The 24,846-nt window shown below is 42.5% G+C and overlaps 1 protein-coding gene and 1 long non-coding RNA gene across 2 annotated transcripts; one reads left to right on the forward strand and one right to left on the reverse strand.

The window, feature by feature from the left end:
* The first annotated feature begins 613 nt into the window (after positions 1-613).
* On the forward strand, positions 614-4,803 carry LOC114776361 (uncharacterized). Its single transcript, XR_003745439.1, has 4 exons — positions 614-669; positions 4,214-4,377; positions 4,474-4,534; positions 4,615-4,803. It is a non-coding gene; the product is annotated as an uncharacterized LOC114776361 (long non-coding RNA).
* Positions 4,804-6,769: 1,966 nt separating this feature from the next.
* Positions 6,770-8,155, reverse strand: LOC114776360 (epidermal differentiation-specific protein-like). Its single transcript, XM_028966786.1, has one exon. The coding sequence runs from the start codon at positions 8,125-8,127 to the stop codon at positions 7,108-7,110; it is 1,020 nt and encodes a 339-aa protein (XP_028822619.1). The 5' UTR covers positions 8,128-8,155; the 3' UTR covers positions 6,770-7,107.
* Positions 8,156-24,846: the final 16,691 nt, after the last annotated feature.

Below are 24,846 nucleotides of genomic sequence, written 5' to 3' on the forward strand. Positions count from 1 at the left end.
ATAGTACATCATCCGGAGGGCGTGGTCGCCCAGAGGAGTCTTTGCAGCCAGGGTCCGGAATCTGGCGGTAAACTGGCTGACTGATGAGGAACCCTGGCGCAGATGGTACAGCTGTGACGCGACGTCTTCCACACCGTCCGGATGACAGAAGGTGATTTTTAATTCCTCCACGAATTCGGCATATGAGAGAGACGCAGAACTGGGGGAACTAATTCGCGCAGCCGCCCACTCTGCTGCGGAACCACCGAGCCGGGTTAGGAGTAAGGCGATTCGGGACCGGGCACTGGGGTAGCGGCTAGGCTGCAGCTCGAAAATCAACGAGAGAGCGGTGAGGAGCACCTCGCCGCTCCCCTCGGTCCCGTTCCAGCGCTCCGGGAGCGGCAAACTGGGTTCGGGAACCGCGGGGGGGCGAGGGCTCTGCGCCGCACTCGCCGCTTCATGGTCTCGGTGCGCGGCAGTCATCTCATGAACGCGCTGCCGCAGGAAGCGAACCTCCTGCGACAGACTTCCAAAAAGATTCTCCTGCCGCGCTATTCGATCGCATAAAGCAGCGAGTTGTGAAGCGCGTAGTTGGGGCTCTGTCATTCTGTAACGCGAACCGGGACCAGAACGAGAGAGACGTGTAGGAGGAAACGAGAGACCTCAGTGCGGTGGGACGCAGGGAGGCAGGTAAGTTCCTCCACGTTAATCTGCGAACGGGGACGGCGCAAGCCGCAACACCACACTGATGTTGTCGTTCGCGTATTAAGACACGATACAGGGCAGGACAGGGCGACAGGAAGGAGTTCGAGGGTCAGGAGAACAGAGAGGACAGGTACGGTCTTACTGGGAGCGGGTTTTCGGAGCCGAGTCGAATGGCGTGCGTCATTCAATGACTGAGCAATTTGCAGCTGCTCTCCAGCCTAATATATAGGAGTCACGTTACCTCGTTTCCGTGTTACTCCCGGTCACATGACGAAATCATGTGACAGTATTAAGTTTGCAGTGTATATGATATAGTTATAATGCTTTATTTTCTTGACTCCTCCTGCCATCTTAAATGTCCTCTTCTTGGTATTCAGCCAAGATCGAGTTACCAGCCTGGCACCTGTATTCCCCGTATTCAGTCGAAGAGCTGTAGCCTGACTGGATCGTTATCTTGACTGGAAGCTTCACATCCACCTCTTTTCTCACAACATTCACAGTGAGCTTAGTGTGTGGATGAATGGTGGCTGGTAGGGAAATCTTCACACCCTTCTTTTCCGTCTTGGTGTTGCTGCTCCCCTTCTCCACAGTGAAAGTGTTACTCACAGACACATTGACTTCTTACTTCACTAAACCAATATCAAACCCAAATGACATTCCCACACTTATCTGTGTAGCATTGCTGAAGTTGAAGCTCTCAGTAACAGAACCTTCATACTCCCAACTGAGCTTAGAGGAGAAGGTCTGCTCACGTTTTCCACAATTCAAACAACAGATGGAGTCAATGACGACTGATTTGGTGTTTTCCTCCTTTTTGTCCCAGAGGAGCTCTGCTCTTATCTTTGGTCTCCCAGGTTTAATGGGACGAACCCAAGACACTTGGGACGTAGTTGTCCAACTCTGGCCACAATTGAACCTCCACCTCTGTTTAAATGCTCATAGAGGACACATGCTCCTCTGTCCACTCGGCAGGAAGAAATCATATCATTGAAACTGCCAAAACATATGTTGGTCTCGCAGTTGAGGGTAATACTCTTACCCCCATAGTGTGGATGTTCATACAACATTATCTGAGGATTTGTCAGATTCTCTTTCACTTTTTCCATTGAAGAAATGGCATCATGCCACTCCACTGTTGGATATTCACCCTCCTCATAGAAGATGTATTCACCCCGATAGACCGGCTTAGGCCTGTAAATTTAAGATTCTCGTACACAAAGATCTTGTTTACAGGATTTCAAGCCATTCCTGTACTCCTGAAGGTTGTGCAAGAGATGAGAGCAAAAGTATGTGTGTGAAGAATTCCTGCTTTTTTCATGAATTTTGAATAAAGCAAAGAAAACTTTAAGGGATCACTTTTGGGATCCAAGGGTTGCTACAGCAGCCTTGGACTCGCCAGGTTTTAATCACCCCAACTTGCTGCTCGATGGAACTCTTTATATGTTGGTTTTCTCCTTCACACTTTTGTCCTGCATTTTTGATGTCTCACTGTCCATGATGCTTTTCTGTTTCAGTGTTCGTTTGCTTTCTTTGTTTTCAGTTTATTCGCACTTAAATCACAATTTTCTTTGTCAGGCATTTGCACCTCCTTCACACGCCATGGCATAGTTATTAGACAAAAGATTAAATATACCAAAAGCACCAAAGACAGAACATAGGGAGTTTTTTGTAATTGTAAAACATGGCATTCATGTTCGGCAAGCATATAGATTTGGAAAACTAACCAGTCTGGAAATCATTTATGCATATCCCAATTTTAGTATCATGGTTCTGCCACGTCAACAGGTGGCATGCAGGGTCCCCGCAGACTGCGTGCTGCTGCAGCAGCCGCAGAGAAACACAAATAAGAATGGGGCGTTATAAATTGTGCTTGGTGGCCCCATTCATTTTTGAGGTCCAGGCTCCTGCCTGGTGTCATGTTTGCACTCTGCATGTAATAAATGTGAAAAAATTACAAACATCTTCTGGCGCATCCTTAGCAAGCTTTAAATACATAGAAAACTAAATTGTCATGTACAGACAGAAGGCCAGGAGAGAACTCTGAGGTCTCTGACTTGAGGCTTTTCCCCCATATTTTAAAAGTGCATAACTTCATTGTGGTGAAGATACAATTTTCCATTTAAAATTTAAAATCCTTAAAAATGAAGAATGGTCATACTGCTTTCCCACTTCAAGCACTGCCTTTTACTGCCATCTTCTGGTTCCTGTTTGACGTTTTTTAACATGGAATAATCAGGCTGTACTTGCTGAATAAGAGATTTTTGTGCGATTTCTAAATCATTGCAAAATCACTGTTGATGTCAACTAGGTCTTCTAGTATTCTGCTATATTTCGCTATCATGAGAGAAGGACTGAGGACCCCAAATCTCAAAAGAGATTTGATGAAACACATGGGCTAACAGGCTGACAATCGCAGTTTACCTGAAGAATTGACCAGGATGTGAGCCCCAGCAAGTTCTTAATAGGCTGTGTGAAGGTGCAGGGCACTGCAGAGGCTGATTTTAAGTGAAGTGAAAGTGAAGTGATTGTCATTGTGATACACAGCACACAGTGCACAAAAGATAGTGCAAGTACTGAGAGATAATAATAACCATTTGGCTAATATAAAATGCAAAAACGTTAAATGTAAGCATACATTCAATGTTTTATTTTTTAATACATTCTGACAGGTTGTGATTTCAGTTTTAGCAGCTGTAAATGTCAATTCCACAATTAATACAGAAAATGTGTAATTGCTCTCGCTTTTTCATAAACCTTTATGATGTGAAACATCATAGAAAATTCAAAAATTGCAAGACAAGAGAAAGAGAAGCAGTTTGCCGTAATTTGCTGTATTGTGTCTGCTGAATTCAATTAAATGCAAGCAGGTGAAGCAGGTCGATCAGGACACAGAAGAAACAGGTGGGGAAGTTAATCACAAAAATGAGACTATGATGCCACCTTGTGGGCCAGAAGTTGTCTCTATGCCTATTCCCACAACTTGAAGCAATGGCTCATAATATAGACAGAAAACATACAAGAAGTATCTGCAATATTATGACATGAAATTCATTAATAAATCATTGACACGTCAGAGAAGTGTAATTTATGAATTAATATTTTTTCTCAAAATATTTCGCCTCATTTGGTCAAGAGAGGTTTATCAATAACACAATATACACAGTATATATTGTCCGTTTCTGCCATCCTCTGGCTGTACCACATAGCTCTGCATGATAGACTCTGGCTATGTGTCCTGGCCCCCTAAAACAATAACATGCGACACTCACATTTGTGGTGACATTTCTTTGTGCTGGTGGGGCCGCAGGTGGGGAAGCAGGAGGGGAAGCCTCCTGCAGGAGGGGGGTTGAGAGCCAGTAGTGAAAAACTATGGTATTGAATCTAATTGTAACATAATTCAATCAGGTAAGGTTTGAGCATGTCATGGATGTAGGTATTTTTTTATTTTACAAATGACACTTATGTAAATGGCAATAAATGTCTAATGCCGTTTTCATACAGTGCTCTTTTTCATTTGATGTCTCTTCAGCCAACAGAAAGAAGGCAGACGCTCGCCAGACTGGGGGAGGCCCTGCGCCACCACCACTCACAAATGCTGAGGAGATGGCCCTGAGTCTGAACTCTGGAAGGCCAGTGGCTGAGGGAATTCCTGTAGGGTGTTCATCAGAGCCAGTCACTCCCCAGGACACAAATGTAAGAGGGCTGCACACACCCACACCCATACACACACACACACACACATATATAAAATGTACTTATTTTCTTTCATTTTTGGATTGGTCTCAAAAGATTCTGATGGCAATGTCTGCCTTTTGCGGATCCTCCTGTCTTAACAGAAACCCAGGCAGTTGTAAGTGTCCTAATTTCTGGTGTATTGAGTTGGGTACGTAATATTATAAAGTGTGCTAAACCAAATGCTCATCTTCTCAGGATGTAGGGGATGAGGACACCATTTCTGCTGATCCAGAGAGCACAGTTCAGTGATGTACCGTAAACGCCAGAGTTTAATTAAATGGAAGTCATGTACAACATAATGTAACCCTAATCTACTGTATTTTCAGTTACCAGTAAAGAAGTTATATAGAATGCATCTGCTTAAACAAATAGAAAAAAACAATCGACAGGTCCTAAAATCGAGATTCTGAAACACAAGCTACAGTTAAGGTGTGTATTGTGATTAGTGGATTATATAAAAGTTTGGAAAGAATATAGAATTTTAACAGTTGCTTTTTAATTTGTAGGGAATAAAGACCAAATAAATTGTTGTGACCTATTTTTTCTTTAATTTTCTTTTTTGTGGTGGTGGCTGAATTAATCAGAGAATGAATAGTTGCTTATATGGTCTTGGACCACGCTTCTATCCTGGAAATCTGCAGTGTGGATGGGGTCTTCCCCTGGGTCATGTATGTGTAGGGCAGGCTGTTGTTCCCCTTTAAAAATGGCAATATTATGGAGAACTACACATGCCACATTGATGCCGCAGGCCCTCTCAGGGGTGACCCTGAGGTGACGTAGGCACTGGCACTGCCTCTAGTTTTACTATGTGCCACACTGAATCAATGCTGTGGTGCTTGTTCAGGCTCTGGGTAAGGGGTTACCAGTGTAGGCTGGCATGGGTTGCCCCTATCCCCCAGTAGAAAGCAGTCAACTGCTTTAAAAGCAGCTGTAAAAAAAGTTTACATTGGTTTAGTGCTGCATTGAAGTGCCCAAGTGTGTAATGCATACATTTACTTACCACTGCTTAGGGTAGACTCACAATATATATTCGTGAGTCATTAACAGAGCCGATCCACTTGGCCTCAATATTGGTGATAATATGTGCAGCATCACATATGATCTTCACAGTGGAAAGAATAAGATATGAGATATAGTATTGCTATATGGTATTTCACCATTCTAAACTGCATGTAACTCAGTGTACCTCCACATTAATACTGTGGATTGACTTTCTGTTAACATAGTATGCCTCATTTTCACTTGGTGCAAAGATAGGAAAGATATGCGTGCCATCAATGCATCCAACCACATTGGGAAATCCTGAAGGTAATTTTGAATATTAGGTTACTTTCAGAGGGCACAGCAAAATTTCATTAACTGAACATATATATTTTTTCATATTAAAAACATTTGAACACTACAGACCAGCAATTCTGTAAAATTCCTCTTTGATGACTCCCAGGGGTTTGTGGCCAGGAAACACTACACAAATGTGCAGCGTTTCAGAGCGAAGCACACTTTCTGTACAGCTCTGCATACAGTGGCCTTACTAATATGCTCCGCATACCCGATATTCTACAGTAAGCTTCCATTAGTTTAGAGAATAAAACAGGTTCCTGACCAGGTTAGGTTCACAGAGTAAGTTACCACGGTAACTGACTCTGGGTAAAAGTTACCTCTCTTTCAGAAACAGGCTTGACTTACCCTGCTTTCTCGAGTTTGACAAACCTGCCACTTTGAAACGGAAAAACCAGAGTTTCTCTCATTTCAGGCTTAACATTTTTCACTTGTAACCTCCTTTCTGAAACAGGCCCCTGGTGTGTTAAACCACTGGTGACTCATTTTAAATGAAAACGAGGCTTTTCTTTCTTTTTGTTGTTTTAGTCACTGAGTTCTGAGAAAAACCTGAACTCTTCTGAAATTTGTGAAGACAATAATGCTTCTGATGTCTAAAAAGAGAACACATTCCAGAAATTAGATGTTTGTTTTCATTTCTTTAATCTGTATATACATATGTGTTATTTTATTCCATAATATATCACTCTGATCTCATGATTCTCATAGGTATTGCAAATCTGCTTATCCAGAATATACATAATTATTGTGTATTGTCTGTTCATAGTCTCCCTTTGATATCTCCTGTTATGGGAGATCACTGCTGATCAACTTGTGTGGTTGTCTGCATGAATAGAGTTTTTTTATGCTGGATGCCTCTCCTGATGCAGCCCTCCCTGTTTACCGTGGCCTCGGACCAGCATGAACAAATGCACAGTAACAGGCATCCCCAGTGGCATGTGATTGCATGTGGATAAAATAATTGTTTTGCTGGACCTTAGTTAATGCATAACTACAAGAAATTAACATTTGATGCATCAAAGAAAAAATGCTTAGTTTAATAATGCTAATCATTTAATAATAATTGCCACAATGACAATCACTTCACTTGTACTAATAAATTTAGGTTAACATATAGGAAAAATCACACCAGCTTTATGTAAATCACAAGAGGTACACCAATATATAAAGACTGACAGACTTACATTTTAAGCATTTTAGTTATGGAAAAATGAAATCAAGAAATGCTCTATAGGTTATGGCGTATAAGATTACAAAGTAAAAATTAAGTTTATTATTAGTAAGTAGTATTTAGTTTGCTGTCTATATGATATGGTTATAATTCTTTTTTTTTTTTTTTTTACTTAAGCCTTAAATGTCCTCTTCTTGGTATTCAGCCAAGATCGAGTTTCCAGCCTGGCACCTGTATTCCCCGTATTCAGTCGAAGAGCTATAGCCTGACTGGATCGTTATCTTGACTGGAACCTTCACATCAACCTCTTTTCTCACAACATTCACAGTGAGCTTGGTGTGTGGATGAATGGTGGCTGGTATGGAAATCTTCACACCCTTCTTTTCCGTCTTGGTGTTGCTGCTCCCCTTCTCCACAGTGAAAGTGTTACTCACAGACACATTGACCTCTGATTTCACTATACCAATATCAAACCCAAATGACATCCCCACAGTTATCTGTGTAGCATTGCTGAAGTTGAAGCTCTCGGTGACAGAACCTTCATACTCCCGACTGAGCTCAGAGGAGAAGGTCTGCTCATGTTTTCCACGATTCACACCACATATGGAGTCAATGACGACTGATTTGGTGTTTTCTTCTTTCTTGTCCCAGATGAGCTCTGCTGTTATCTTGGGTCTCCCAGGTTTAAGAGGACGAACCCAAGACACTTGGTTGTCAATCCAGCCTATGCTTGGAAATTTTCTTCCAGCTCTGACCAGAATTGAACGACCACCTCTGTTTGGATGCTCATAGAGGACCCATGCTCCTCTGTCCACTCGGCAGGAAGAAATCATATCATTGAAACTGCCAAAACATAAGTTGGTCTCACAGTTGAGGGTAATGCTCCTACCCCCATAGTTTTGATTCTCATACAGTGTGATCTGAGGATTTGTCAGATCTTCTTTCACCTGTTCCAGTGAAGAAATTGCATCATGCCACACCACTGATCGACATTCACCCTCCTCAAAGTAGAACATGGCACCCTGACAGTGGGGGTGTTCGTATAACACCCATGGCTGCCCTATGACCTTCACAGAGGAGATACAGTCATTAAAACTAACATCCCGAAGGTCTGGACAATACTCAGTGAACTCCCGGCTCACTCCTTGAAAGTCAGGATGCTCGTACACAAAAATCTTGTTTACAGGATTTGAAGCCATTCCCGTACTCCTGAAGGTTGTGCAAGAGGTGAGAGCAAAAGTGTGTGTGTGAAGAATTCCTGCTGTATTTGTAGTGATCTTAGAGTGGGCTGAACTGCACAGAGCCAATCATCTTGTTTAGGAGGGTCTACCAGGTGTGCATTTTTTTCTGCACATTTCCTGATCAAAGCTGATGCCTTAGCTGCTCATAAAATTCAAAAGATATTTGTTTATTACTATTAATATCTTTTTTATTTCATATCTCGAGTTTGGTGGGTCCACCTGAGGTGGGCTATTTAACATCAGGTCTTTTCTGTTTTAATAGCTGTAATTTTCTGTCATTCATACAAGGGATCATTGTTGATCATGTCATCTCCTGGCCCACAGGGGGCACTGCATTTACATTTAAATTTAAATTTACATTTACTGCATTGCTCAAGAGACCAATGACCCAGAACTGAAACAAAACAGTTCATCATCCAATATTAAGTCCTGGAAGCCATGTTGGACGCTGCCCAAAAATTCTGTGTTTTATAAAAAAAATTACATTTGAATGCGAAAAGAGTTGTCCTTTAACGTTTAATAATTTATTGGGGTTGTCAGTCTAAATATTTTAAATAATTACTGACAGGATTAATGACATACTATTAATAACACAATTATTTTAGTTTGAAATGGTTTTATATAGTTTTTATAGTGTGTTCAGTTGGGAGGAATATATGATTCTGATGACACAACCCAAAATGCTGAAAAATGTATTATGGCAAGGATGAATTTGGCGTAAGTGTCATAGGCCAAACCCAAAGATATAAAATAAAGGAAGCACAGCCATGTTAAAGTTAATTTGTTCTAACAAATTAAATATATATCTATACATGAGGCTTTCGTTCAGCACCTAACAATCAACTTGAAATGTGTGCTAATTGAAACAGTAGACATCTATAAAATCACCCTTAATGTACACTTCTTAACCTCCACCAACAAATTGTTGAAGTTGAACTTTATTTTAATTTCAGCTATATACGTGTTAGATGATACAAAGTGAAACAAATGATAATTTCTCCGGAACCTGGTGCTACCTGTAACATTTGAAGAATTAAAAAGTTTCATAGTGACATAAAGTGCACATGTGTGATACAGACAAACTGTGCTAGATAAAGTGCCAAGAGGGGACACAGGCAGTGCAAGAGTAGCTTTTAACTAAAACATGTAGACAACAATGAGACAGACAGCGCAAATAAATGTGCAAAGTAAATTAGTGCAAACATTGCATTTTGAACGGTGCGTTAATAGATAATATTACAGATGGATAATATCACTCAATATAACAGAGGTAGTGTGTGTGTCAGTGTCAAAAGTTCCTGTGTGTTCAGGTGTCTGACGGCCTGTGGGATGAAGCTGTTGCACAGACTGGCAGTGACTTCCCAAATGCTTCAGTTCCTTTTCCCAGATGGCAGGAGGGTGAAGAGTGCATGTGAGGAGTGTGTAGAATCGTTCACAATGCTGGCAGCTTTCCTGATGTGTGTGTGTGGTAAATATCCATTATGGAGAGACTCTGATTATCTTCTCAGCTGTTCTCACTATCCACCGTAAGTTCCCAAACCAGACAGGGATGGAGCTGGTTAGAATGCTCTGAAGAGTCCCTCTGTAGAAGGTGGTGTGGATGGGTGGTGGGGGATGGGTTTTCCTCAGCCTCCACAGGAAGTAAAGATGCTGCAGGGCTTTCTTGGCTGTTGAGCTGGTGTTGAGAGTCCAGTTCTCCTCTAGATGAACACAGAGGAACTTTGTGTTCTTGACTATCTCCACACAAGGTCCATCGATGTTCAGTGGTGAGTGGTCCCTCCGTTGTCTTCTGAAGTCAACAATCATCTCCTTTGTTATGCCCACGTTCAGAAATAGATTGTTGTCCATCAGTCGTTGCACCTCCTCTCTTTATGCTGACTCATTGTTCTTGCTAATGTGACCCACCACGGTTGTCATCGGCAAGCTTGATGTGGTTGGAGCTGTGCATCACTGCACAGTTGTGGGTCAACAGGGTGAACAGCATTGGACTGAGCACACAGCCCTGAGGAGCATCAGTGCGTAGTGAGGTGGTGCTGGAGACGCTGTTCTTGATCCGAACAGACTGAGGTCTCTCAGTTAACAAGTCCAAGATCCAGGGGTCATTGTCACAGTTTTTAGTCCTGTTTCAGTCCAGTTCACATACCTGTGGATGACTTCTTGTTTGATCATGTGGTGATGGACTTGAAGACTGTAATGTCATCAGTGCATTTGCTGATGTAGCTGTTCACTGATGTCGTGTACGCCTACAAGTTGATGATGTTGTCACCGTTGGTTGCAGCGTCTCTAAACATTGGCAAGGTTTGCAGTACGAGAGGAAGCAGAGAGAGCTGGCATTACCATGGCATAGCTGTACTGGAACTTGGTGGGTAGTAGAGGCAGCATGAGTCAGTGGAGCACCAAACAGGTCCATCCAAGGACGAGGCAGGGACAGAGACGGAGTGAAAGGTCAGCAACATCAGATGTGAAAAAAAGGGCATACAAGGTCAACTCGAAAAAAGGAGTCAGGAGCAGGTGGATGGCATGGAGCATTTTCATTTTTGAGCACCGCCTTCGCATTAGCGCTGGGTGGAATGTACACTTTGATAATGAAAAGTGAGGTGAATTCCCTTGGTAGATAAAAAGGTCTGCATATCAGTCACAAAGTCCACCAGCGATGCACAGAGTTCTGGCATCATTCTGGCACCGCCGCCGCGGGCCGCACAACGCCGCATTCCTGTCGGCACAAAATGCTGTAAGCTGAGCTGAGCCACATCTCAGTAAAATCAATGACGCAGCACTCTCTATATTCCGCTGTAGATTGATGTAGTCCAGTTTATTGTTCAGGGAAGAGACATTGGATAATAGGACGGACTGGAGAGCCGGTTGACTGGGATCAGCTCTTAGACTAGCATGCAGTTGTCCTTGAAAGTCCGGAAAGTCAATCTGTAGGTCAGAATGATGAAGATGGAAGAATTGTTTCTGATAGACATGGTCCTTGTTTTCCTGATGTCCATGTGTCTTTTTCTGGTGTACAAAAAAGCACCATTGCGAGCTGTTGCGCCATCGTCTTACCGGAAACAGGCCAACAGGCTAAAAATCACCCCCCCATAGAGGTAAAAAGAAATTAATTCACAGCTACACTGTTTAAGGTCCGTTACAGATCTGATTTTTGTCTTTTTTTTTTTTTTTTTTTTTTTAAACTTTGTTTATTAGAATTAGAGCATAGGCAATAGCAATATTCTCAGAAGGTTACAAAAGAAAACAGCTCAATCTGATTTTTGTCTTAATGGACCATGCTGCTGTCTTCTTATGCCTGTTTAAAAACGGAGGCCAAAACAAGGTTGCACAGTGGACTGAAGACTGGGAAAAAGGAAGTGTAATGTCACGGGGAGAGCAGCCAATGCACAGGACCCAGATGCAGTTTTGTCAAAGACTAAAATTTATTCACAAAACAAATATAACTTTCAACAGAACCACTCAGCCACATTACCAGTTGAAATTCAGACAGTCATTAACGGGTGTACCAGAGTTTTAAAGGTGTGTGAGCAGACTGTGCACAGGTGTGGTGCATGGAGTAGGATTAGATGCATGGGGTCCTCAGATTAGATGCTCAATCCAATAGTGCAAGTGATCTGGTGCAAGGATGTATGGCAAGTGTGAGTGGTGCAGTAGCATGAAGCTGCAGGGAATCTCAATAACACTGTATTAGCCCCCTCCAGATTACCCAGGGAGCTGTTTCTCGCCTTCTTGTCCTGTGTTGGCGCAGAAAAATTTAATATGGAGAAGAGGTCAAAAGCACACCGCACATATGGGTGTGGGTCCTCCTCGGACGTCCCAGAGACAGAAAACACGAGCAGCACCTCCCATGGAATTGGTGGCAAAAGTTTGTTTTATTTAGGTTGATATTATTTAAAATATTTAACATGGTTTTTTTTTCGTTTTTTTTTTATTGAAGTGATTAAATGAAATACATGGTGCACACAATGAATTGTGTCCTCTGAAAACCCACAATTTTGATAGAGCATACCCTTGTTGGTTTTATCTTTGTTAGCTGTTTTTACTTTGTAGCACTTAGCAGATTTGGTTGAATGGAAAGTAGAACCACTGGGGGCTTAACAGAGGTCCTGGAGGTGTACATGACAGTTGACTGGAGGTGCACATGACAGGCCCCTTCTGTTCATCTACTGTCTCTGCCCTTCATGCAGAATCCTCTGTTGACCAGACAAGAAGCCTGCCATTACCTTGCTGTGTTGTAATCTGTCCCAGTGGCTCTTGTCCATGTGGTTCCTGTGCTGGTGGTGGCCACTTGAAATGATTCTCTCAGCGACAAAGAATGAATGACCCCAGATGTTATTGACAATTTAATTTATCTACTGCTGTGCTAATTTTTGATGCTTTATCTCTGTATCTCACAATGAAAAGAGTAAACCAACCTAAACAGGATAAAATTGAAGGAATCTGTCACACCTAATATTTTAGCATATTGTAAAGGTATATTTATAACTTAAAACTATATTTTTTTCAGTGTACTTCCAGCAGCTGAGTCTGCCTCTGTGGCTCTCTTTCCTAAGTACACTGAACAAACAGATAAATGCAACAACTTTTGCTCCCGTTTTCCATGAGCTGAACTCCAAGATCTCAAACATTTTCTTCACACACAAAAGATCCATAAATCTCAAATATTGTTCTCAAATATTGAAATCTGTTAGTGAGCACTTCTCCTTGGCCAAGAAAATCTATTTTATACTAAAAAAAAGTGAACACTTAAAAAAAGTGAAAATGATCTTATCTCCTTGTTCCCACAAGGTGTGTAACTGATAACAGCAATACACACTGCTTTGATTGTCCTAAGGTGGAATAGTAGGAATTGTAAATCTTGCTGTCATGATTAGGGTTGGGCTATGAACTCTGTTCAGAGTTCAGGTTATACAGCCTGTTAATACTGAAGAAGAGATATTAACCATAAGAAGGGTTGGGAAGGTTACTTTTGAAATGTATTCCATTACAGATTACAGAATACATGCCCCAAAATGTATTTTGTAATGTATTCCGTTAAGTTACTCAATGTGAGTAATGTATACTTTGATTACTTTGGATTACTGAATACTTTGGATTACTTAATATATTGTCATGCTTTTTACAACTACATGAATGTTGCAATCACAGATAATAAAAATCCATGTTTTTCACCAACCATTTCTTTATTTATAAAGCTGAAAAGTGGAAGAGAAACATAAAATATGCCATTGAAAAGTATTTACTGTTATGGTCACCAACATATTACATCACTTAGTTAAAATAAAAAGTAGCCTTGCACAAGAAAAATGACCCTCTTTTTGATTAGGACCGACCTTCCTCATGGCAGAAAGCGGCCAATTACAGCCGTCTCCGTTCCACCCTCCGAGCGGCGAGGTTAAACTGGGTGAAGGCGTGTCACCTTTGTCAGGATCCGGTCCGAAATGGGGGTTACTCCGGTCCGGGTCAGGATCAGGATCCGGACCGGAGTTTAATTGTTGTCCTGTGTAATGTTCCCTAATCGTTTTCACCTGTGTTAATTGTATAAAGCTGCCCTGTTCGTTTCTGTTCGCTGTCAGGTCTTTGAAGTTATGTTCCGTGTTCACCAGTGTCTACGTCTCGGATGTCTCCCCTGTCCTGTGATTCACCATTAAACCCCTGTTCCGTGATGTCAGGTGAAAGCGTCCTCCATTCCTCGTCATTCCTCGTCACTCCTCGTCCTCCTCTACGTTCACCTGCCGCGTCATGCCCGCATGGACGTGACAACCTTACACACACTCAGTCCATGTGCACTGTAACAGTATAAAGAGCATGGTGTAATAGTGAATCAAATCATATTTATTTACAATTTCAGGGGTAGCATGGATTTATGGGCACTGAAACAGAGCACAAACTTGACGGACTGCGCAGATCTGCTAGGAAGCACAACTTGATAGGCAGCATGTTTCGATAAGAAATGATCTTATCTCCTTGTTCCCACAAGGTGTGTAACTGATAACAGCAATACACACTGCTTTGATTGTCCTAAGGTGGAATAGTAGGAATTGTAAATCTTGCTGTCATGATTAGGGTTGGGCTATGAACTCTGTTCAGAGTTCAGGTTATACAGCCTGTTAATACTGAAGAAGAGATATTAACCATAAGAAGGGTTGGGAAGGTTACTTTTGAAATGTATTCCATTACAGATTACAGAATACATGCCCCAAAATGTATTTTGTAACGTATTCCGTTAAGTTACTCAATGTGAGTAATGTATTCTGAATACTTTGGATTACTTAATATATTGTCATGCTTTTTACAACTACATGAATGTTGCAATCACAGATAATAAAAATCCCTGTTTTTCACCAACCATTTCTTTATTTATAAAGCTGAAAAGTGGAAGAGAAACATAAAATATGCCATTGAAAAGTATTTACTGTTATGGTCACCAACATATTACATCACTTAGTTAAAATAAAAAGTAGCCTTGCACAAGAAAAATTACCCTCTTTTTGATTAGGACCGACCTTCCTCATGGCAGAAAGCGGCCAATTACAGCCGTCTCCGTTCCACCCTCCGAGCGGCGAGGTTAAACTGGGTGAAGGCGTGTCACCTTACACACACTCAGTCCATGTGCACTGTAACAGTATAAAGAGCATGGTGTAATAGTGAATCAAATCATATTTATTTACAATTTCAGGGGTAGCATGGATTTATGGGCACTTAAACAGAGCACAAACATGACGGACTGCGCATGCGCAGATCTGCTAGGAAGCACAACTTGATAGGCAGCATGTTTCGACAGAACACAGAACACGCTGCGTGGTCCACTCATTTAAACTGTAACGAGATACAGTTACTCATATTTTGTATTCTAAATACGTAACGCCGGTACATGTATTCCATTACTCCCCAACACTGACCATGAGCTGTTCTGTGACTTGTACATTTTTATCAACAGCTATGGGTTGTTTGTGTTTGTGGGCTGTTCAAGAGTGCTCTGGAGCAAGTTTTCATCCAGGTTGTCTCTGTACATTGCTGCCATCATCTTTCCCTCTATCCTGACTAGTCTCCCAGTTCCTACTGCTGAAAATCATCCCACAGCATGATTCTGCCACCATCATGCTTTCCTGGAGGGATGGTATTGGTCTGGTGATCAGCAGTGCCTGGTTTCCTCCATTCACGGATGATGGAGGCCACTGATCTTAAAAGCAGCAAAAGATTTTCTGTAACCTTCCCCAGATTTGTGCCTTGAGACAATCTTGTCTCAGAGGTCAGCAGACAATTCCATTGACTTCATGCTTGGTTTGTATTTAAAAATATTTTTAGTCACATGTAAAGGTTGGTGTACTTGTACCATCTATCCTACTTTGATTCTTTCAGCTTTTGCACCGGCCAGAATTTTTTTTTGTCATCCTGACAATGGACTCTTTCTCTTTTGAGGTTAGGAAAGCACTTCTGCTCCCTTAAAGCCAAAACAGAAAGAACGAGGAAGAGCTTCTTCCCTCAGTCCATTCTGGCCCTGCATCAGGTGCAGATCTGGTCTCTGTAATTCCACCCTTAATAAATATATAACCTTTTAGAGGTTGCATTGTATATAACTTTGATATTTTGTTATTTTAGTATAAAATAACAGGTTTCTGCATGCTTGAAAGCTGCCTGGTTTGGAAGAATGTGAAAGTGATCTTATCTCTTCATTCATCTTTCTTTTGAAATCTTTCTTTGAAAGTGAAGTGATTGTCACATGTGATACGCAGCAGCACAGTGAAATTTGTCCTCTGCATTTAACTCATCACCCTTGGTGAACAGTGGGCAGCCATGACAGGCGCACGGGGAGCAGTGTGTGGGGACGTTGCTTTGCTCAGTGGCACCTCAGTGGCACCTTGGCAGATCGGGATTCGAACCGGCAACCTTCTGATTACAGGGCCGCTTCCTTAACCGCTAGGCCACCACTGCCCCATTCACACAACATGTATAAAATATAACAGTCATACACACTGCTTTGAATGTCCTAAGGTCCTGATAAGTCAGGTTACAACATGTAGAGTTGTGCATATTTCTCTCATCAGTATTCTCTTCATTCTCTTCAGTCCACAGGTGATGAATGAGAAAACTTTCTGTCAGTAGGGTTGGGCTATGAACTCTGTTCAGAGTTCAGGTTATACAGCCTGTTAATAATGACGAAGAGATTTTAACCATAAACTGTCCTGTGAATCGTACGTTTTTATCAAAGGCTATGGGTTGTCTGTGTAAAATGAAGTTTATATCTATTGAGCTATATCTTAACTTCCTCAACCTTGGGGTGTGATAGGAAGGCCTGTGATATAAAGTACAGGCTGACATGCAGCAAGGTCTGTAGGAAACTCTCCCTTTTCTGGAGAAACTGAAAGTCAGTCAGCATTCCAATGTTTCCCATCAATTAACACAAAAGAACAAAAACCAATTTGTCACAACTATGCGGGCATGACGAGGTGGGTGTACAGAGAGGAGGACGAAGAGTGACGAGAAGACGAGGAATGAAGGACGCAATCGCCTGACATCACGAAACCGGGGTTTAATGGTGAAGTACAAGACAGGGGAGACATCCGAGACGTTGACACTGGTGAACATGGAACATAACTTTAAAGACCTGACAGCTAACAGAAACGAACAGGGCAGCTTTATACATTTTACACAGGTGAAAACGATTAGGGAACATTACACATGACAACAGTGAACCCCTTTTCGGACCGGATCGTGACAGGCTATTACAGTGCATCCGGAAAATATTCACAGTGCATCACTTTTCTCACAGTGAAAACAGTAAACACCTAATATTTTAAGCATATTGTAATCATATATTTAAATCTTAAAACTATATTTTAAGTTTAGCCTGCCTTTAATTTTTTTCAGTGTACTTCCAGCAGCTCAGTCCTGCCTCTGTGGCTCTCTGTCCAAAGTACACTGAACAAACCGATAAATGCAACACTTTTTGCTCCCGTTTTCCATGAGCTGAACTCAAAGGTCTGAAACATTTTCTTCATACACAAAAGATCCATAAATCTCAAATATTGTTCTCAAATCTGCCGAAATCTGTGTTAGAGAGCACTTCTCCTTGGCCAAGATCATCCATTCCATATTGAAAAAAGTGAACACTGGCCAGACTTAAAAAAAAGTAAAAAATGATCTCCATGTTCCCACAAGGTGTGTAACTGATAAGAGCAATACACACTGCTTTGATTGGTGGAAGGTGGAATGTTCACAGGTGATGACTTGGAAGTCTTGCTGTCATGATTAGGGTTGGGCTATGAAGTCTGTTCAGACAGAGTTTGAATCAGAGAGGAGCAGAGAGAGCTCTCTGTTCAGAGAGGAAGCAGTGCAGATCGTATGTTTCATTAATCAGCTGTCACAGCATAAGGAAAGACAGGACTGCCACCAAGAGCTGCTTGAACGTATCTCTTCTTTTCTGAATGAAGAAAAAGAGTTGTTTAATGACCAGAAGGTCCCTGATATTGTACCTCTACCAAATGCCACAGACATTTGGCACTCCACCAAGACACTTGGAACATCAGATCAGAGCCCCTACTGCAGTGGACAATAACATGCGACAAGGGAGTGAATATGAAAATGGAAAACATCTGCCAACAGCAGGGACAATGCAGTCTGGACATATACATACCCCCTCAACCACAGCCCCAATACAAGATGCCCAAGCTCATCCTGTTCAGTTATTTCCTCTGAATCTATTATATTCATCAATATTCCCAGGTTAAGAATACCACTACAGACTCCAGCACCATCCTGCATGTCTGAAACACAACAGTACTTAGCTGCTCCTGCTTCACATCCCACTGTGCTTGTCTCAGAGGTCAGCAGACAATTCCATTTACATCACATGAAAAGGTTAACTTTCAAAGGTTTACTTTACTCAGGTGCAGGTGCAGATCCGGTCTCTGTCTCTGTATTTCCACCCTTTATAACTATGCGCTGTGCTTTAAAATCTGCACTATCCATATTACATTATTTTTTTTTGCAAAAAGCATTTAACTGCATGACATACAACATATTATGGCGTAGGTGACATAAACTCTGAATCTAATTTAGAGTTTGCATTGTATATAACTTTGCAACTGTGTATGTTATTTTAGTATAAAAAACAGGTTTCTGCATGCTTGAAGAATGTGAAAGTGATCTTATCTCCTCATTCACACACTTTTTCATCAGTGCATCAACTGTGACACTATCCATATCACTGTCATGATCCGGACCGGCAGGGGTTACTCCGGATCCGGAGTCCGGACCGGAGTTTCATGTTCGTCTCGTGTAATGTTCCCTGATCGTGTTCACCTGGTGTATATTTGTATAATTGTATAAAACTATCCTGTTCGTGTCTGTTCATCGTCGGGTCATTGTGCGTGTTGATGTTCCCTTGTCTCGCTTGTAGTTTGTATTAAACCCCCTGTCGCGTGAAATCGTGCGAATGCGTCCTCCTTCATCGCCATGTCCAGCCCACCCATGACAATCACATTTATTTTCGCATTAATACTGCACTCCATATCATGCTTAAATGTATGTCTTGTTGGCTTTTGTCATTCCATCATGTGACTTGGAGCAACACGGAAACGAGGTAACGTGACTCCTATAAATTGGCTAGAGAGCAGCTGCCAGCTGCATGACACACGTCATTAGACTCGGCTCCGAAACCCTCAACCAAAGTACGACCGTACCTGTCCAACATCAGTGTGGTGTTGTGGCTCACGCCGTCCGCGTTCGCAGATTAACGCGGAGGAACTTCCCGCCGCACCGAGGTCTCTTGTCTGATCCCGGTTTGTGTGACAGAATGACCGAGCCCGTACGCGCTTCAGATTTCGCTGCTTTATGTGATCGAGTAGTGCGGCAAGAGAATCTCATTGAATGTCTGTCACAGGAGGTTCGCTTCCTGCGGCAGCCCACCGAGTGCATGAAGCGACGAACGCTGCGCAGAGCCCTCGTCCCCCCGCGGTTCCCGAACCCAGTTTGGCGCTCGCGGAGCGCTGGAACGGGACCGAGGGGAGCGGCGAGGCGCTCCTCACCACTCTCTCGTTGGTTTTTGAGCAGCAACCTCGCCGCTACCCCAGATCCCGGTCCCGAATCGCCCTCCTACTCACCCTGCTCGTTGGTCCCGCGGCGGAGTGGGCGGCCGCGCTAATCAGCTCCCCCAACTCAGCATCCATGTCATATTCCGAATTCGTGGAGGAATTAAAACACCTTTTGCCGTCCGGACGGTGTGGAAGACGTCGCGTCACAGCTTTACCATCTACGCCAGGGTTCTTCATCTGTCAGCCAGTTCACCGCACGATTTCAGACCCTGGCTGCAAAGGCTCTGCTGGACGCCCACGCCCTCCGGATGATTTATATTGAAGGACTGGCCGCGCGAATTCGTGGGGAGATGGTAAGCCGGGAAATGGCAGCAACGTATGAGGCCCTCATACAACTCGCGCTGAGGATTGATCGCTGGCACTCCCGAAAACTGCGGCCTCCACTCCAACCCGGCACCGGACTCCCTGACCGCCTTTCTCACCACCTCAGCCCACCGTCACTCCTCCGGACCATAGGGGGGAACCCATGCACCTGGGACGGTCAACCCTGTCTCAGGAAGAAATGCAGCGGCGTGGCGTGGTGTTGGAGTGGGGAGCGCACTGCCATCGCCATTGCCTTCTGCCACAGCTCTCCCCGTCTGCCACCTCAAACCCAGAGCCGACCCGTCCAGTGTTGGACAACATCCCCTCCTGTTATCATGACCTAGTCACCGTCTTCAGCCCAGCCAAAGCTGCCCAGCTGCCTCCCCATCGACCAGGCGACATGACCTGCTACCGGGAACCACTCCCCCGAAAGGACATCTCTACTCCCTCTCGAAAGCACAGCAATTGGCCATGGAGCGGTTTGTGGCGGAGGTGCTTCAGAACGGCACCATCCGCCCATCGACCTCCCCGGCCGCGGCAGGGTTCTTCTTTGTTACCAAGAAGGATGGTGGTCTGTGACCGTGCGTGGATTATCGTGGACTCAACAAAATCACTATAAAAAAAAAAACGCCATTTCCCCTAACCAACACCGCCCTCGACGCCGTCTCGGGAGTGAAGTACTTTACAAAGCTGGATCTCCGTTCGGCCTATAACCTGATTCGCATCCGAGAGGGCGACGAGTGGAAGACAGCCTTCATCACCCCCACTGGTCCTGTCTTGTGCCTTAAAACGCGAACGACAACATCAGTGTGGTGTTGGTGGCTCACACCGTACGCGTTCGCAGATTAACGTGGAGGAACTTACCTGCCTCCTTGCGTCCCGCCGCACCGCGGTGTCTCGTCTCCTCTTACACGTCTCTCTTGTTCTGATCCCGGTTCGTGTGACAAGTTTATCCTTACTGTTTTTTTGTTGTACTGTTTTTGCAATGTCCTACTTTAAAAAACATTTCACTGCATGGTGTACTATGATTGATTGTGTATAAGACATAAAATCTGAATCAAATTTAAAGGTTGCATTGTGTTTAACTTCGCAACTGTGTATGTTTTTTAATGTGTTTATTAAGAATGTAAAAGTGATCTTATCTCCTCATTTTGATGGACAATCATATCTGTGCTTGCAGTGTCTCACAATGACAATCACTTCAATTTCATATCAGGCAAGCAATATCAATCTTAACAGACATCTTCACAGATATCTTCAACACATCGCTGAGTTCAGCCGTCGTGCCTACCTGCCTCAAAACTGCCATCATCCCAGTGCCAAAGACATCAACTGTGTCCTGCCTCAATGATTAGCAGCCCATAGCACTCACACCCATCATGATGAAATGCTTTGAGAGGCACATGAAGACACAGAATCTGGACCGTTTCAGTTCGCTTACCAGCCAAACTGCTTTCACACAACCCTCTCCCACCCCGACAAAAAAGACACTTACGGCAGAATGCTGTTTATTGACTTCAGCTCAGCATTCAATATGGCATATTTTGAATCCCATTGTATGTTTGTGGGCCTGTGCAGCAAGCACAGAGCATGACTTTCCATGCGAGTTCAGTTTAAAACTTTATATGCCCTTTCGATGAGCTCCTATCCTCACATGCACACAACGCTGCGAATATTTTCCGGATGCACTGCCATCGCAGAGATAAATTGGCTTTTGTTCTTTTGTGTTAATTGATGGGAAACGTTGGAATGCTGACTGACTTTCAGTTTTTCCTACAGACCTTACTGCATGTCAGCCTGTACTTTATTTCAAAAGCCTTCCTATCACACCCCAAGGTTGAGGAAGTTAGGATGTAGCTCAATAAATATAAGCTTCCTTTTACACAGACAACCCATAGCTTACAATTCTTACAAAACTTACAATTCACAGAACAGCTTATGGTTAAAATCTCTTCATCATTATTAACAGGCTGTATAACCTGAACTCTGAACAGAGTTCATAGCCCAAACCTACTGACAGAAGGTTTTCTCATTCATCACCTGTGGACTGCAATGAAAAGAATACTGATGAGATAAATATCCACAACTCATTATGCATTTATATTTTAAGCTCTTAATTGTAAACTAAAATCATAGAAATGTAATATGAATTGATATGCCTAAGCACACACACAAGCACACAGAGAAGAGCTGGAATTTTGGGAGTGAGTGTGAATCATTTAAACCAGCCTTTGATATAAAATACCCGAGTTTTAAATATTCACACAGTCTAGGTACCTTTTATTATCGTTGGCACGCTTGGTGGAGCTCAAACTGGTGGAGAATATGTGTGTTGAGTCTACTCACAACTTCCTCCAGTACTGTACCCACGATCGATGGCCCTTCCGCCGTCTGCAAAATAATCCTGTAGTCGGTGCAGTTCTTCATGTACCTTTATGCATCAGAAGTCCTCGCTCCTCGCGTGGTCCAAGGCCTCAGCAGCACCGTGCCGTCTGCTGCCGTGTGGGTTTTCCCGGCCTCCGCCACGTGCACAGAAATACGTGCACTTCTGTCCTGTGTAGTAATTGCTACTTTTCCAGAAAGTCGGCGAACCTCCGCCTTGCGCTATGCACCTTTATGCATGAAAAGATTTTCATCTCCGGAATCAGTAAAACTAAAATACATGTGCAACCACTTGTTCTTTTAACTCAGCAGGCTTAAGCGAACTCCAGCTTCGCTAATTAAATTGCGGGTAAACTGTAAAACACGGCACCACTACATTGTCTCCTGTCTAGATAGATAGATAGATAGATAGATTGGGTGCGGTGCTATTATTTTTAGGCCCATATTATTATTATTATTATTTTATTATTATTATCATCAGTTGCGGTAGGTAGTCCTATCATCAATACTAGGCTATTGCTATATAATTATATGAGGTTACATGCTTTATTGTTGTTATGATTATTATTTTTACCACCATCAGTATAGGTCTATTATCTTCACTAGGCTATTGCTATAATTGGGAATTATATCTGATATTAATTTATGCTTTATTATTGTTGTTATTACTAGGCCTAATAGTAGGCATCATCTGCATTTTTTACAGAAGCTTGCAGGTAGGTGTTGTTAATGAGAGACCTGAGCCTGCTTTGCCTTGCAAAGATCCTCAATTCTTGGCTCAATGTTTGATGAACATAGCCTCAAAATCATCCTCGATTTGTGCACGAATTCGGGTATTAGTTTTGAGTGCAGTCATTTTTGAGAATCCTGCCTCACACAAATATGTTGACGCAAAAGGAAGGAGAATCTTAAAGATGACGTCACAGAGTTCAGGATATTCCAGCATCAAGGCTGCGCAGAATGACAAAATAGGGCAGGAGCTAAAGACTTCCTTCAGTCTTCTGTCACTCTTCAGCTCAATAATATGTTCCTGCATATTAATTTAAAGCTCATTTGCTGTGCACATAAAGGCTGGCAGAGGACCCCAAACAATCGAGTGTTAAGTGGCTGTGATTTGATGAGACTTTTTTTCATGGATTTGTTAAGCACGGAGTCAAAAAGAAGTGCTTCGCAATAAACCATGCAATGTGGGCACTTCAATTTCACAAGTGGAGCTACGTGCTGAACGCGAGCAGCTAGACCACGCTGACGCCCCGTCATTGCCTGTGCACCATCCATGCATAACTGCGTGATTCATGCTTTCGAGTCTCCAAACACCACAAATGTCTCCAAAAACACCAGTAAAAGTCACTGGATTGTCGCTTTTGACAAAAAAGTTGCCAGGAGGATGAGTTGTTTGTGTTATAATCAGTGCTTGAAGTGGGAAGAAAAGGTGCCGGTACTCTCTTTGCATTGGCAAATCATTACATTTTTACAGTGTAAAACAAAACTTGCATATATTACTGTTACAACAATTTATTGTTATTCATTTATTACCAACATAAGTGTATTTAAACATGTTTGTGTGTGCGTGGCTGCGTGTGTTTCACAAAAACTAAAGGAAAGCTTTAACTGTAGCCTATATTCTGACTAGTTTATTTGTTTTATGCAGTTAACAATACAGTTCGACCAAGAGAGCTGACAATTGACCACCACTTAATTTACCATCACCTCACTAATTTCACACTGATTTCATATGACAAACAAGTTAATAATATTAAGTCACTTACATTTTTGATGAAATAATGACTGTTTTGGTCTATTTTAGCAGCGAAAATAGATCTGATGAATCCAAACAAAGATCATAAATTAGTTTTTTTTTTTGCCTCCCATCATGTGGTCCACTCGCACCTACTTGCAGCGGTTGAGAACCACTGTTTTAAACTATCAATTGTATGTTTTATGAAGCTGACAACATTACTGCTGTAAGTAATAATAATTATAGTAACCTTGGGTGGGGCATTTGTATAGTTTTTCAACTGAACATATTCTTAGAGGCTGTGATTTCAGCTGTAAAGGTCAATTCCACAATTAACACAGAAAATGTGTAATTGCTCTAGCTTTTTCAAAAGCCTTTATGATGTCAAACATCATTGAAAATTAAAAAATTGACACAGGACAAGAGCAAGAGAAGCATTTTGTGGTGATTAAGAAGTGCTGTAGTGCATCTGCTCAATTCAATTATATGCAAGCAGGTGAAGCAGGTCGATCAGGACACAGAAGAAATAGGTGAGGCAGTTAATCATAAAAACGAGACTGTGATGCCACCTTGTGGGCCAGAAGTTGTCTTTATGCCTATTCTAGTATTATATTCTGCAAACAGAAAACAGTCTCCCACAACTTGAAGAAATGGCTCATAATATAGACAGAAAACATACCAGAAAGATCTCCAATATGATGACATGAAATTCATTAATTTAATAACAGACAGACAGTTTATCCATCTGCTCCTCTTGGTTGAGAGCCAGTTTCTGGACTAATGCAGTCACCTCTGTCAGTACGGAGATCTCTTTTACTTCCACCACCTTCACATCTACAGCACGCTCTGATTTCACGTGAACCTGGGAGTGAGCTTTTTTTTGATGTAGGTGTGGAACTTTCTAATTTCTCTTGACAGGTGCCGAAGCACAGCCTGCAGCTCACAAAAGCTCAAGAGCCCAGGCTTCATGGGAGCAATACTTGGATACACTTTATCTATTTACATTTAAGGCATTTATCAGTGGGTGGTAGAAGCCTAGTGAGTGACACTTGCCTATGAACCAGGAGACCCAGGTTCAAATCCCACTTACTACCATTGTGTCCCTGCATACAGTGGCCTTACTAATATGCACAGCATCCCCAATAATCTACAGTAATCTTC

The sequence above is a fragment of the Denticeps clupeoides genome, unplaced genomic scaffold, assembly GCF_900700375.1.
Source record: "Denticeps clupeoides unplaced genomic scaffold, fDenClu1.1, whole genome shotgun sequence".
Lineage (NCBI taxonomy): Eukaryota > Metazoa > Chordata > Actinopteri > Clupeiformes > Denticipitidae > Denticeps > Denticeps clupeoides.